This window comes from Lentinula edodes (assembly GCF_021015755.1).
Source record: "Lentinula edodes strain Le(Bin) 0899 ss11 chromosome Unknown C8R40scaffold_60, whole genome shotgun sequence".
Taxonomy (NCBI): Eukaryota; Fungi; Basidiomycota; class Agaricomycetes; order Agaricales; family Omphalotaceae; genus Lentinula; species Lentinula edodes.
In genome coordinates, this window is record NW_025764366.1 from 246,142 (window position 1) to 261,315 (window position 15,174).

General features: G+C 47.9%; 3 protein-coding genes across 3 annotated transcripts; 1 reads left to right on the top strand and 2 right to left on the bottom strand.

Annotated features, from left to right (window-relative positions):
* Nucleotides 1-4,188: 4,188 nt before the first annotated feature.
* On the bottom strand, nt 4,189-4,756 carry C8R40DRAFT_1010956 (uncharacterized protein; the record flags this gene model as incomplete). The annotated part of the gene is made up of 3 exons (XM_046222852.1): nt 4,189-4,320; nt 4,370-4,543; nt 4,595-4,756. Coding segments are annotated over 3 exons (468 nt in total), but the record flags the coding sequence as incomplete, so codon positions are not given.
* A 2,218-nt stretch (nt 4,757-6,974) lies between these two features.
* Nucleotides 6,975-7,349, bottom strand: C8R40DRAFT_1060568 (uncharacterized protein; the record flags this gene model as incomplete). Its single annotated transcript, XM_046225359.1, has 1 exon — nt 6,975-7,349. A coding segment is annotated over one exon (375 nt), but the record flags the coding sequence as incomplete, so codon positions are not given.
* A 1,376-nt stretch (nt 7,350-8,725) lies between these two features.
* C8R40DRAFT_1220103 (uncharacterized protein) lies at nt 8,726-10,263 on the top strand (the record flags this gene model as incomplete). Its single annotated transcript, XM_046233257.1, has 5 exons — nt 8,726-9,354; nt 9,376-9,463; nt 9,637-9,829; nt 10,190-10,199; nt 10,233-10,263. 5 exons carry the CDS (start codon nt 8,726-8,728, stop codon nt 10,261-10,263), a joined length of 951 nt encoding a protein of 316 aa, XP_046080162.1.
* Between the last annotated feature and the right edge of the window lie 4,911 nt (nt 10,264-15,174).

The following is a 15,174-nucleotide window of genomic DNA, read 5'->3' on the forward strand; positions in this document are numbered from 1 at the left end:
GTGTATTACGTTGGCGTCTCTTCCATCTTGCAAGAAGAAACTCTTCTCCAAAAGCTTGCTCACATACGCAGTTGTAAGTTCTCCCAGTTGAGAAGCGTTAAATCCTGTATTTGGCTCCTGGTCCCTGGGTAAAGGTAGTCCATATTGACTAATGACTATCGGTTCTGCTAGTCTCTTCAGCGTATTTCTGAAACTACTTTGGCTTTTATACAACTAGTATATCACACAAAGTAAGAAAGAATTAGAAATACTAGCAAATAACTCACAAATACAATGATATCCCCCTTGTGTTTATCGATGTATCCTAACAAATAAAGCAAATAATCAATCTGAATCAAAACAAAAGTAGAAAATTAAGCACCTGCTTCGACGTGGAGTCCCTTCTCCCCTCTTTCCTTTATTGATCAATCCAGACAATCGAGGAGTAGAGCTTCGTGGTTCTCCATCGTTAGAAAAGGACCTTGGAGAACCATAGCCCGGTGCATATATAACTGAGAGCCTGTAATTACTTTTTTTGCTTGAGGTGTGTAAAAAAGAAGCTTTGTAGGATCGTTGGTAGAGTTAGCTCTAGATTTACGACCTAGGCAAGTAAAATATAAGGCAAAGTAAAATATGAAAATAAATATACCTTTGGAATTGGCAGGATTTGCTGCTTCTGGGGCATCTTCGGCGTCTGCAGAAAGTTATTAAATAACCCGTATTGAATTTTACAGAAACAGACCTATATTGGAAAATTTTCAGAGAAATTGTAATATCGCAGGGGCCCTAGAACAAACAGACCTTTGGACAAAGAAGAATTGACTAAATCTGGTGAAGCAGGTCGTGTAGGCAAAGGAGAAACTGGACGAGAAACTGCACGAGAAACTGCACGAGAAACAGCACGAGAAACAGCGCGAGAAACTGGACGAGAAACTGGACGAGAAACAGCTCGAGAAACTGCACGAGAAATGGCTCCAAGCCGTGAATGAGAACCTAATGCTGCTGAATAAGATGGCGGGTAAAAATCAGATTGGGGTGCTGTAGAAGCATAGCCTAAAACCTCAAAGTTTAAACTCAAACAATGTCTGAGTAAGAAACTGCTCACGTTTATATTCCCGTGAAGTTAAAGTACTATCTTCATCTCCAAGGTTCTCCTCCTCGTTTTCTTCCTCGTCTGCGTCAGGATCGTGCTCAAACTCCGCTTGTTCCTCCTCCTCAAAATCTTCCTCAGTAGCAGATATCTGGCTTTTAGCGTGACTTTTGAGAACTAGAGGATCAGGTGGCTTGGGAAAATTTCGCTTGCGCTTCTTGATAAAATCAGTGGCAGGGTCAGCCTCCCCTTCAAGCTAGAAATTGAGTTAACAAGGGAGAAAGAGTAGGCGCAGGTTTACGAACCAAAGACTTTCTTGTTTTTTCAGAATCTAAAAGGGCAATTAGACTTCCATATCTAACATAAGAATAAAAGGACCTTCCTTCGGCAGTGGGTTCTCTGAGTTTTTCTGTAATAGAAGAAACTCCCCTCTGAGCTACTTCTGAAGCTTGAGCAGTACCGAGATGGGTAGCTTCTTGGAAACCTGTCCTAGCACTCTCAGCTACTTCGAAACCTTTCATACCTCTGTCGTCTTTGATAAACCCCTGTAAGGAATGAGACTGAGAAAAATGGTCGTATCCTCTTCCCCCAGGATAATTTCTTTCGAAGTTTTGATAAAGGCCTCTGTTATACCCCCCGTAACCGCTATCAGGACCTTTATAACCTTCCCCGTAAAATCCTCCGTAACATCCTCCGTAGTCTCTGCCTTGATTTCCTAAGTTCCCCTCGTAGCCTCCATCCTGCATTCCGAAGTTTCCTTCGTGGTAATTTCGCCTGTAACCTCCTCCTCTATTATCTGCGCCATAATTCTCATAACTTTCCCTGTAATTTCCACGCTGTCCCCAACCGTATTGGTTGTTATAACTGGGTTCTAAGTCGCTAGGACCTGTACTTCTGTATCCCAAGTTACCTTCTCCGGGGGCAAAAGGTCGAGGAAAATCTTCTACGCCCTGTGTCCCTCCGCTTTCCCTTCCCCTTCCCCCTCCCCCTCCCCAAATATCATCAGGAAGATGGAGAGTTGTACGATTTTCTTCCAGACCTAAGGGAGCATTACCACCAGGCACAGTCACAACAGAATTCGAAAAATCTTGAGTAGTCCAGCCTGCGACAAAATATTGTAAGCAGACAAGTAGAAGTCAATTTAGTTTACCTCGGAAAAAAGAAGAGTTAAATTGATTATGATTCTATTAAGTTAGTTAATGGAAGATTTAGTTAGTGAAAAGATAAAACCTTTACAATATCTGATTGTTCCCTTCGAATAGCTTCGGAAATGGGGGCCTTTGATGGAAGAGGCACTTGACGACCCATAGAAGGAAGAGGGGGAGGATATCCAGAGGTAGGAGAAACCGTAGTTGGAGAAATCGTAGGCAGAGACTTGGGAGTAGGGGGCTGCTCAGAAGAAGTTTTTTGTCCTTTACTTTGAGTGGTTGACTTGCCTCCCCTACTTCCTCGTCCCCGTTTCTGAATAGATAGCCAGATCAATATAAGAAACACTACTGGTAAGAACATACTGGTTTTTCTAAGGGAGGGGCCATAGGATTTGAAGCAGCGTCGTTAGAGAAAACGGTATTGGGACCTTGAGAGGAGGAACGTTGAGGAAGTGACATCTTGTCAGCTGCCTCAAGCATTTGGTTGGCATGTCCCCCTTTACCCTTAGTTGTTCTACTACTAGACCTCTAAATCTTTTCAGAATAGTTTTCCGAAAAAACCTCGTGAAAATCACCTCTGTATAAAATACTTTAGCTGAACGTTTGGAAGGTAGGAAAAGAAAACGTACTAGGCAAAGAAGACTTTGAATTCTTGTCAGGCTGTTTACTCATAAGAAGCGAAAGTGAAAGCAGTAAAGAGAATGCGATAGCAGAGAAGAGAAAGCAACAACAGTAAAGAAAGCAGGAAAACGTAATGTGTACAACTGGACCCACAATTCTCGACGAGCTCCGCTCCTCACTTTCCCCAGATAACATCTTTAGTACAAACTTGCCTAGTATAAAATAGAGACAAAAAAATCTTATTCAAAGTACAAATTTCGTCTCTCAATCCAATACAAGCCCGCCTGTAGCACCTCCATATTGGAACACTCTGAGTCCTAAAGTAGCTCGTCAAAACAAAACTCAAACAAATAAAATAAAATACCTTGATCCAAGTAAAGAATTTCTGTATTCTGGTCCTTTCCCTCATTCGTGGAAGTTGTTTCAGTGTTCTCTTCCCAAGGCTCTTCCATATCACGATCGTCTCCTCTGTAAGCTTCACTACCCATATCGCTATCGCTATCGCTATCATCACCGATATCCAGTCTCATGGAGGGAGGAGAGCTTGGAGCTGTAGCAAGATAAGTCTTGCGCTGGTGAGAAGAGCCATCTAAAGAGTACAATCCTTGAACGCCTGACAGAAAATGTTTGAAATATGGATTCTCACCACTTTTCCCGTAGTCGTTCAAGATCTCTTGCATATCCAAGGCTGTTTTCCTAGCTTTAGAGTTTTCTAAACGAAGTTTGTTTTGGCGACAGAGGTGAAGTTCCAGTATAAGCTTAGTTATTTGAATTTTCTGATCTAAAGCTGCTTGCTCAGTAGCACATAAAGTTTGTTGAGCATCAGCTATCCTTAGGAGATAACTAGCTTCTTTCTCCGTCTAGAATAATTAGCTTGTTAACTTACCTCTAGGAATCAAATTCTTACCAGAGTTTCGTGAGTTTCATGAGTACTGTCGACCCAAGGATGGTAAGGAGAAAAAGAAGAGGAATTTTGGAGAAAAATAGTGTCCTGGTCCATTGCAAGGTAAGGGTAAACGTCTGAGCAGTAAGCTTACTCAACAGATATAAACAAACTATATAGACTCTCTTGGGTAAGCACAAACTACCTAATTAATTAAAATAAATATTTTCGAACCAGCCAAAACCGTCTTTCTGATACAATATTCCTGTTTTATCCCCATGAACAACTATAGATCCCCTAGTACCGCTGTAAGGTAGATTGAAATGAGTGATTTTATCAGAAAAAAAAACCACTACATCTCCGTTCTGAGTTTCTAGTAATAGGCGCGGTTCGTACAAGGCTAATTCTCCTCCTTTGGGGTTACCCACAGTTATACAAATGCAAGCAGATTTGTCGTTCTGGTCGCGGTGTGCCAGAGTTCCGACATTGATGTTAAACACAATGCTGGTAAAAGGAGAGACCGGAGATGTGTCTTGCAAGGGGAGGACATCCACCGAAGCCACAAGTTCTTGAAAGACGTGAGGATGGATGAGCAAAACCTAAGGTTTTGTCAAATAAACAGGCTAGAAAAGTAAAAAGCAAGCTTACCTTCTCAACTACCCAACGTAGAACTCCCTCCAAACTCTGTTTAAGATCCGCGTAAGGCCCAGATAGTTTCTGAATGTCTTCGGAAGGATGACATAGAAGTTGACTATGATTCATCCTTCCCCCTTCTGCGTTGATCAGGTACAAAGGATGAATATCTTTAGGAGCATTGTAACCCTGGTCGGATGAAAGTTGGGGAGATTCTAGAGACTAAAACAGAAAACTTACATGAGTCAAATATCGCGTCTGATTGGTGAAGTGCAGAGATGAAAAGGAAGCAGTTTCAACTGAGGAGGAAGGTTCCTGACTCTTGAATTGAGCAGAGGTGTCTGATAAGCAAGCTTGTATGGCTATTTCCAGACTCTCCCTCAGATGCGCAGGCATAGTAGTATCCAGGGTATATAACAAATCTTTGTTATCGTCGAAAACTTGAACAACTTTTCTATAGTCCTGTGAGACAGAAGATCTAGGCCAAAAGGTTGAATTCTTACCCTTCAATAATTTTTCTATCAAGTTTGAGATAACGGGTATCGGAGAGCTGTCCCAAGCTATCGAAACGCCTATTCATCTAAAAGATTTGATTATCCCTCGGAGTTCAACCAAGCAAACAAGATATCTCACCTCTTGGGCGTAATTTTCCAAAGAGCTTGGTACAATACAATTTAGAGCCGAATATCTTTCTTTTTCTGTCCAACGGCTTCTACCCCCGTAATCCTTGGGAAAAGGTTCCTTTGTTTTATAGGGTTTATAGGGAGCTTGAAGTACTTGATGCGCGCCGGCAATATCTTGAGCCTGGAAACCCATGCGATCAAAAACTATGTGGAGAGGAGGAGAGGAGAGAGTCTGAATATGAAGCTCTTCTTCTGAGGACGATATCTCAGAAACTGCAGAGGGAGCTTGAGCAGCTTCAATCTCATTAGGTGAAAAAAGAAGAAATCTTCTCTCAAGGTAGGCGGTGCTTATAAGATGATCGTCAGTTTGGGGAAAGTGCTCAAATGCCTTCCAAGCTTCCCAATCTCTTGGAAGAGATCTAAACGTACTGGGACTTTAAAGTTAGTATATAGCGTAAATAAATCAGAAAGTTACTCACTGGAAAAAAAAAGATCCGAAATAATTGTCGCTCACTCTTAGATCTCCGCAATCAAAGGTAGGTGATAAACCAAGATTCCTCAGTAGAGAGCCATGGTATAGAGTAGGAATTGAGATAGGAATTTCTTTTCAAAGATTTGCCAGAACAGGAATCAGGTTGAGTCTAATAATATCTCCCGCAAGTCCTATAAGCGAATGTTCTAATAAGAAGAGTTCTCAGAACCAGAGCAAATAGGAAATTCTCCACCTGATGAACTAGGAGCTCTAACCTTGTTGCACAAGGCTTGTATAACAGTTACGGAGGCTTTCTTGCGGAAATATTCATCTTCTCCTTTGAAGGCAATTACTAGCAGTAAGTAAAGGGAGCCTATGCCTCACACTTAGTCCAAGGATAGAGAATATCAACTTAGCGCTTACCAGCGTTGGCTAAAAAGGCCCATCGGCTACCTGCAGACATAAAATTGCGGCTCTTATGTTCAGGAATACTATGAGTCTGGAGAGACTTGTATATCTCTGTAGGCTTAGGCCGACGACTATTATCCTTCAATCTCATCAAATTCAGGCGGCTAGAAAGCTGACCTGTTAGAGATATTTCCTAAAATATTTTCAAACCTTACCTGTTAACTTTGGCCGCGAAATAAAGTTCGTTCAACATTCGAACAAACCGCGCAGTTCCGTCAACCTTGGAAGCTAGGTTACAGCGACGGGCAATGTTGAGTAAAGAGGAAACTGCCAAGTCCTTAACGTTGTCTAAAGTCCCTTCCATGATTGCCTTCAGACCCGATACCCAGCTTGAATAATCTACGTGACCGACAGTAGTCTGGGTGCCGAAAGAAATCCTAGCCAATTGAGTGGTAAGGTCTACTGAAACATCCTTCGAAGGTTCGGCCGCTACATTTCCTGTAGCAAATCGGCTCGTTGTGTTGTCCTCGTAGTCATAGGTATCGGTTCTCCTCCTTTTTTTGGTTCTAATGCTTTTCCTAGGACAGGCAATTGGTCCTGGATCCTCGAATCCTCCTCCAGGTGTTCTCCCAGGATTTTTCTTAGTACGCTTTCTCTTCGAGGGCTGGGAATCTCTGTTGCTTGGGGGAGGCTGATCCTTCAGAGGGGACCCAGGCAGAGACTGAGAAAGAGTAGACGCAGATGAAGGCGTGGAAGGTGCCGGTTGACAGGGGGGCGATGGGGAAAGCAACTGCAGAGAATGTGTCTCAGAAGGCCTTTCGTGAGGCGTCTCGAAACGCATCTCGAAACGCATCTCGAAACGCATCTCGAAACGCATCTCGAAACGCGATTGACAGGGCGTCTCGAGAGGCATCTCGAAACGCGATTCACGGGGAATCTCGAAACGCGATTCACGGGGAATCTCGAAACGCGATTCACGGGGAATCTCGAAACGCGATTCACGGGGAATCTCGAAACGCGATTCGAGAGGTGTCTCGAAACGCGATTCGAGAGGTGTCTCGAAACGCGATTCGAGAGGTGTCTCGAAACGCGATTCGAGAGGTGTCTCGAAACGCATCTCGAGAGGTGATTCACGGGGCGTTCCGTGAGGTGTCTCGAAACGCGTCTCAAGAGGCGTCTCGAGAGGTGATTCACAGGGCGTTCCGTGAGGCGTCTCGAAATGCGTCTCGAGAGGCGTCTTGAAATGTGTCTCGAGAGTCATCTCGAGAGGCGTCTCGAGAGGTGATTCACGGGGTGTTCCGTGGGGTGTTCCGTGGGGCGTTCCATGGGGCGTTCCATGGGGCGTTCCATGGGGCGTCTCGAGAGAGCTCTGGTCAGGCGTTTCGGAGGGTGGCTGGGAAGGCAGAGAAGGAGGGGGAGATGCAGGCTGGGGAGAAGGTGGGCGAGTTAGAGACCCCGAGGGCGTCCGTGTATTTGAGTTGGAGCCTTCCATTCTAGCCTCAATGCTAACTTCACAGTATTTGGGAGTAGGCAGGGTGAGTGAGAGATTTTGTCTTGCTTTCCCCTTGAGGCTTGGACCACAACTAGGACAGAACACCTGTCTCAACTTAAAAAACCTGTATGTTTAGTTTTCAATCTTGGCAACAAAGGGATACTAACTTACAGGCCAGGAAGAGGGAGGAACAGGTTGAGGACCAGCTCTACTAGAAGGAAGAGCTGCAAGAACCTCTTGCAGAGCAGGAGGAAGTGCTTCTTCTCTAGCAAGATAACTCTGCAGGGCTAAAGTCTGAGCAGCAGATAATTTTAAAATAGTCATTACTATGAGGCAAAAGTCTAGGAATAAGCAAAGTTTACCAGCCAAACATTCCAAGATAAAAGTGAAACCTTACTTTTCTTTCCAATCTTCAAGTATATCTTACTTCCTAAGTTGCTTCGGATGAGCGGAGGGAAAAGCTCTAAGACAAAACTTTAAGCGCCCGCCGGATTTGGAGCTAAGTGTTCTAGGATAACGCGTCGCTCCAAATCCGGCGGGCGCTTAAATTGCGGCCCGCATTCTTCCTCGTCTCAAACCCTCCTCTCAGCCGACGACCTGTTCTTATTTGGTTGTTGGCCTTCTCTCACCTCTCTCACACTTGCTAATCTCCGCTTTTTTTCCTCCTCCGTCAATTTTTCTGCCACCAGCACCTTCCTCTTCGCACATCCCAACATCGAGGTCCTCCACCTCGACATCAGTTCTAAGAGAAAGGAATCTTACCACCATGGCTCCATTCTCCAAGCCTGAGACCATGCTAAAACAAGCCGAAGGCTTCGTTTCCGTTGGTCAAACTCATCCTGCCCTTCAGTCGCTTTCAGAAATGTTTTCGCCGAAGCGTTTTCGTCGAAGCATTTTCGCCGAAGCATTTTTGTCGAAGCGTTTTCGAAGTACCCCGGTCACGGCTTTGGAGCCTATCTTGATACGGTTCATGGAACTTTGCGTGGAATTGAGGAAGGGAAGGACAGCGAAAGAGGGGCGGATGCAATAGCCCAAAATACGAATGGTCGCCTCCACCGGGAGCGGCCGCCTCACATTTAGAACGAGTCGGTTGACGCCCGTGCGTGGGGTCAAGGGGGTCAGGGTTAAGGTTTGTTTCAATTCCCTTTTGTCTTGTTTTTCTCTCCTTACTTATCCTTCCACTCCCTCCCTTCCCCTCTCCTATTCCCTCTCCCTCTTCCTCCTCCACCCTCTCCTACTCTCATAGATCCTCTCCCACGCCTACGAAGCCATCTCCGAATGCATGTCCCTCCGCAACAAGGGCAACTTCCGCAAGAAAATGGGCGCCGAGGAGGAGGAGTCCCTTGTCGGCGCTACTGCCGCTGGCGCTACAATTCATGGAACTTTGCGTGGAATTAAGGAAAGGAAGAACAGCAAAAGAGGGGCTGATCCAATATAAGAATCTTGCCCAGAATACGAAAGTGGGAAGTATCGAGGTTGTGGTGGGTAGGTTTATTGAGATGGCAGAAGGGAAGGTCGTGGAGGCAAAAGAGAAAGCTAGAGAAGTCGCTGCTAAGGAGGTTGAGCTCGGTGGTGGAGCAGCTGGGGACGTTGATGACCTCAAAGCTCCATCCACACCGGAATCCATATTACTTTCTTCCGTTTCCTCACCGTCCTCTGCTTCGTCGATTCACTCGGATCGCACTTCACGTGCTCTGATAACACCATCTCTGAAATTCCTTTGGGAATCCTACCGCCCATCCCTCGAAACTCTCAAAAACCCCGCTCACCTTGAAACGATATATCAATCCGTGGCTCAAAAAGCATTCCGTTTCTGTCTTATTAACAACCGTAAAACCGAATTTCGTCGTTTACGCGAGACTCTTCGCCTTCATTTAGCGAATGTAGGGAAATACGCTACTCAACAGCGCGAATTACACACCGCAGGGGCAGCTGCGACTAGAGCGGGACATTGTCAGATCAATCTAGGGGACCCGGATACGCTGCAAAGGCGTTTAGATACGAGGTTCGCACAGTAGAATGCCAGCGTGGAACTGGAGCTCTGGCAGGAGGCTTTTAGAAGCATTGAGGATATACATAATCTGCTGACGATGGCAAATTCGATGCCGCAGATCGTTCGGCCTTTGCATACCTTTGCTGGCGCCCCTGCAACTACCACTCTTCCCTTGTCGGCGCTACTGCCGCTGGTGCTGGTGGTTCCGTTACTGCCAAAGCAGCTTCCGGTATTGGCTCCGAGGCTGGATCGGCACCCGCTTCCTCTTTGTTAACGATAAAATCGACAACGAAGGCCAATTACTACGAAAAACTTTCTCACGCGTTCTTGAAGTCTGGCGACGCCTTATATCGCGCCACCGCTTGGGCGAAGTACTATATACTAGTTACGTATGCTGGCGCGAAGGCTGTTGGGACTGGGGAAAGTAAGGAGGTTTTGGCAGGTAAAGTGATCGTCCGTGCGTTGGAGGTCCCAGTGGGAAGTAGAGGTACGTTGTTTTGTTTGAGCCTTTGTCTTAATTATTACTCACTGATTATTTGAACACAGGTTCGCCTTCCCATCACCGTCTCTCTGTAAGACCTGGGTCAAAATGGGTCTTAGGGTAGGTTTTGGTATGCGAAGGCTTATGTTGTAGCGTGCTAGGAGCAGGCTGGAGCTCGAAGGGAACTACGAGAACCGCGACCGAGGACGGGAATGACCTAGTAGTGGTTGGAACGACGAGATGGTGACCCTTGTGGGGTTCCTAGGAGGTCCAGGGAGGTCCCTAATGCGTAGGGAGGTTCAAGAAGAGTGCGGGACCGTACGATATTGCGTAGTAGGAGTTGTACTCGTTAGAACGTCAATATAGGATCGAGTAGGTAATTTATGCAACTGGGGCTCGAGGGTGTAAGCTCCCGAGAAGGGATACGCCAGGGAGGGTAGGTCCCTGGGGGCTGGGGTTGGGGATGGTCGTCCTCGAGTGTGGGAGGTGGTAACGGAGAAGCAATACGTAGTTCGACGTGAGGGGTAGCTTCGACGTTACCTAGACTGAGGTCCCGAAGCTTACGAAGTAGCTAGGGAGCTCTGGGAGGTTTGGGGAAGGGTAGCTCACCAAGCGGGTAGGCGTTGGGGAGCTTTAGTAATGTTCGAGGGAGCTTGGAGACTCACTCGGAAGGCTTAGACTTGAAGTAAAAGCGTATATTCGATCGTATAGACGATCAGAGAGACGATAGACAGTAGTAGAGAGAAACAGAAGTAGAGAAATAGAGAGTAGAGAGAATTCCGTATAGGTAGCAGGTACAAAGGGACAGGGACTGGACCTATGTAAAGGGTGTGTGTTCAAAATATACCAAGCTAGGGACGTTTATGTTACAGAGGATACTTATATAGGTGGGCTGAATAGTAACGGGACATTGTAATAAACGAGCATCTAATGGGGTTGGCGTGAAGTGCGGAACCCATGAGGCTAAATTGATAGGGGATTGTCCGGCGGCGTACGCGAATCGCGGAGCTGCCGCTTCAGATGGAGGTTAGCGTTGGTGGGGAGGTTAGTTAGGGTTCCGTGGTTCATGGAGGTTTTGTGGGAGGTTATTTGGGAGGTGTAAGGGAGCTGATACGCTGTTCTGGGATGTCTAGGAGAGTGACTAGGGGAGCTTTTGGGGCAGGGCATGACATTACCCCCCCTTTTACTCCTCCGAGCCTCCGAGGAGGTTTCACTTCGAAATATCATGTGGCTTTCACGTGATCGAACTTTTTTCGTTTATAAGTTCGTTTTCCCCTCCCCGTCCGCCTTCTTTATCCTCCTGCCTGTCATCACCCGAGTAAAACTCGACTGCCATGACTGCACCTCACGCTTCTACCTCTGCCGCGGTTTCCGATGCTCTTGGCGTACCTCCCTCCTCCCCAAATCAACGCAACTCTGATGTGGACGAAATCGTAAGTAGTGTGGAGGAACCCTCCCTTGGCCAGCTATCTCTTTTCAAGTCTGTCTTCGGTGTGGGGGTCTCACTTGCACGTTATATCGTCGACGATCCGCTGTGGTCTACCTTGGCTGCTGCGGGTCTGCCGTGTCCCACTTGCGTTCGAGGTAAAAAGGAAGGCAGTTGCTCGCTTGTTCCCCATCTTGCTCGGTGTAGCAACTGCGATGATAAAAAGCCGTGTGTCCTTGGACGATTAGCGCGCTTTCGATACTTTTCTCGTAAGTGCTCTCGCGACTTGGCTTTCGCTCGTCGTTTTCTGGAGGTCCATGGAGACCCGGGTCAGCGCACCCGCTACTCCCTCCCGACTGAGCAGTGGCGGGTCCTTTACGATCGCGTTGAACAAAGCACTAACTCGACCAGTGCACTCCTTGAATTGAATCCCTTGGATGATCAGGATCAGCGTGAGCTTGATCGTCAGGAGCTTCGGGAGTTTCGTCAGCGCCAACCGTTGATTCCTGGACCATCGACGTCGGTTCCTCGTACCTCCCCGTTAGCTGACGGTTCTCTCTCCTCGTGCTCCAGTTACGAAAAAGCGCAAACAACCTATCAGGGTGGATCTTGGTTCTACCCCCAAGCGTCGACGTCCGGAACAGGCTGTGGATAGGCTGTCCCCCACCGCACCTCCGGTTCCTCGAGTCGAGGGAGGTTCGGATTACCGTCGTGTGGTCCTCGTCCTCCGTCCTCCTCACGTTCCCGATTCGGAGAATCCCAATTTGCCGGGAGTAGGACACCTCGTCCCTGAAGATTCCCATGGGTCGGCTGTACCCCAATCTCGATCGCAGGGTTCCGCCGAGATCCTTCATCGCGTTCCGCAGGTTGGTTCGTTTGAGCAGTTCGTGCCTCCAAGTGAGGTGGAGGATTTTTCCAGGAGCAGAATAAAAACCCCCCCTGTTCAGCAGGTCAGTTTACTTTTCCTTCCCTTTTTTCTTCTGATTGAACCTTATGCCTCTTCAGCGTACCCGGGAGCCTTTGCGCCCCTATCCTCGTTCCCAAGCTTCTTCCGCTCTAAGGGTGGAGAATGATCGTTTGAAGATGGAGGTAGAGGAGCTCCGAGCGCTCCTTACACAGTCCCGGGGTCAGGTTTCGACCTTGACCGCCCTCCTCCGCGACACCTCTTCCTCGTTGGATCTTCGGAGCCAGGAGCTTGAATCTAGTCGTCGGTCGTTGGAGGAGGTGGCGGCAGACCGTGCTGAGTACCAACGAGTTCTGTCTCAATTTCAGGCTCTCAAAGCAGAATTGCCTGAGCCCTCTTCTGAGGCATGTTTCGTTCTCGTTTGTTTCCTTCTCACTGATCTGACTCGTCGTCCCTTTTCAGGACCTTTTAACTCGTTTTCGTATTGCTTATGCTGGGTCGGATGCCTACAGGGAGGTGGCGAAGCGTCAAAAGGAGGAACTCGGGGAGCTCCGTAAGCAAGTCGATGATGCCAGCAATCGCTCCTTCGAAGCTTACTCGGATCTTGACGCTGCTAATGCTCGTGCCCTGCGTCAACGAGATCGTCTGGAGGAGTTAGAGGAGTTGGTTTGCCAGTATCGGAATAGGGCTCATGTTGCGGAAGGTTTGATTAGACAGTACCCCGAAGATGAGGGTCTGTACGAGGTTGAACTGCCCTCCCTTTCAGAGTTGCAACGGAAGCTTGATGCCTCGGAGGCGTTAGTTCGTCGGTTGGCCACTTTCGCCCATCGACTCTACCGATCTGATCCTGCCAACTTGCTCCATTACCATAACCGGTACGTAGGGGGTCTCCTGGAGGCCATCACCCTCCTCCTGTACCGCGGTCTTCATCACACTCCCGACCGTCTTGCCTCCGTTATCAACTTCGTTTTGGATTACTTGTCCCAGGCTCGCTTCGTCCACGGCGAATTACATCTTCGTTCGACGAGCAGTCTTCTGTATTACTATTCCAACGCGGCGGACCGGGTTGAAGGTTTATACCAGGAGATGTTGACTCATTCGCGTTTCCCTTCTCACGACGCCTTTCTTACCGCCGCCCAACACGCCGGATATGTAGATGCTCGTCCTGGTTCCTTGGAACCTCCTCTTCATAGGAGATTCTTCTCCTTTGGTCATCCCATCCCGATTTCGCCTTCCCCTACCTCCGATCACCTCCCCGCCATCCCTGCTATGGATTCCATTATGGTCTTCTGGGAGCATCTCATCGCCAATTATATTCGCGATATGATTGACACCCCAGGTCCCCGGTACTCGTTTCCTTCTCCGACGGAGCTTCCTGACGTTGGGAGCGGTCCTTCCCTTTCGACAGATTCGGTTCCAGCGGGAGGAAACAACGAGAGTGTTCCCAAGGGAAGTGTGGAGGTGGAAGGGACAGTGGGCCCTGCTGTTCGTCGGAACGCCTCCACACCCGCGGAGGAGGGTGGCAGGGATCGTCCTGAGGAAGGTTCAGGGGCTCCCCTTTTCCTTCCTGATTCTCGTTCTCCTTCATCCCCCGTTCCCCTTCTTTCCGTCCCTGTCGTTCCCAACGTCATCGACCTCACAATGATGGATGATGATGGCGAGGATCTTTATGAGTCCCATGAGGAGTATGAAGCTAGGGTGCGGGGCGATGTGTCGGTTAAAAGCGAGGGGTCTAGTCCCGTATTGTAGTCTGCTGTACGATTTTTTTATTAATTTTTTTGGCTGTTGGTTTTCGTATGTTTTGCTTAGCGTCGCGTAGTCCATTTCTTGAATGTATCGTCCGTTTCTTGAATATAGACTGATAGGCATTCGATGTGGTTTGTGGGTAGCGCGCTAAGTGAGTAATGAAGGATAATATGAAATGAAGTTTGGAAAAGGAAATGAGGAGATCATAATTTGTTCGTCGTGTTGTGTTGTCCGTTATTCGTTAGTTCGTGCTCCTCCGTCTCTCTCCCTCCTCCTCTCCGCTCTCACTTCCTGTGCTCCCTGGTGATGCCGTTCCTTCCCCTCTGTCATCCTTTGCTTGCTTCTCCAGTAATTCCCATTGGTCCCTCCTTGGTTTCCGCTTTCGGTTGTGCGTGCCGTGCCACTGCTTTACAAGTTCCAGTGAGCCTACCATTCCTCTCCATCCCACCCACGAGTTGAAGTCATCATCGTAACCCTCCCATTTAACCAGGTATTCCACCTCCTCCGACTTCCCTTTAACGGGTCTAGAGTCTAGGATGCTCTCCACGAAGTGTTCCGATTCGCCTTTTACGAAGATTGGAGGGGGTGGGGAGTTCTGTCTTTTGAACTTGTCGTGGAAGTGGGACTTCAGTCTATCCACGTGGAACACGTTGTGGATCTTGTGGAGGTCTCCCGGGAGGTCCAACCGGTAGGCATGACTCCCTACTTGCGAGAGTATCGAGTACGGTCCCGTCCATTTGTGATCCAGTTTTTTCATGGGTCGCCTAGTTTTGACATTCTCCATATTCAGCCAAACTTGATCGCCCTCCTTCCAGTCCGGGGCCTCCTGACGTTTTTGGTTCGCATACTTCATATATCCCTCGTTAGCTGTTCGAATTCGTTCCTGGAGGTACGTATGTAGTTCCTTGAGGTTTGAGGCGTACTCGTTGACCTCCGCTCCCTGTACCCGTTCCAACGTAATTGACAACTTCGGGTGATATCCTTTGTTGGCAAAGAAGGGTGAGACACCTGTCGTGGTGTTGGGGTGTTATTGTACACGAACTCAGCTATGGGGAGCAGGAGGTCCCAATCATCTTGGTCGTAGGCGCAGTAAATTCGGAGGTATGCCTCTACCGACTGGTTTACACGTTCCGTTTGCCCATCCGTTTGGGGGTGATATGCTGTGGATAGGCGAGACTCGATCCCTAACACTCTGCAAAGCTCCCTCCAGAACTGAGACACGAATAGGGAGCCTCGGTCCGAGGTTATATCGGAGGGCATCCCATGCTTTGAGAA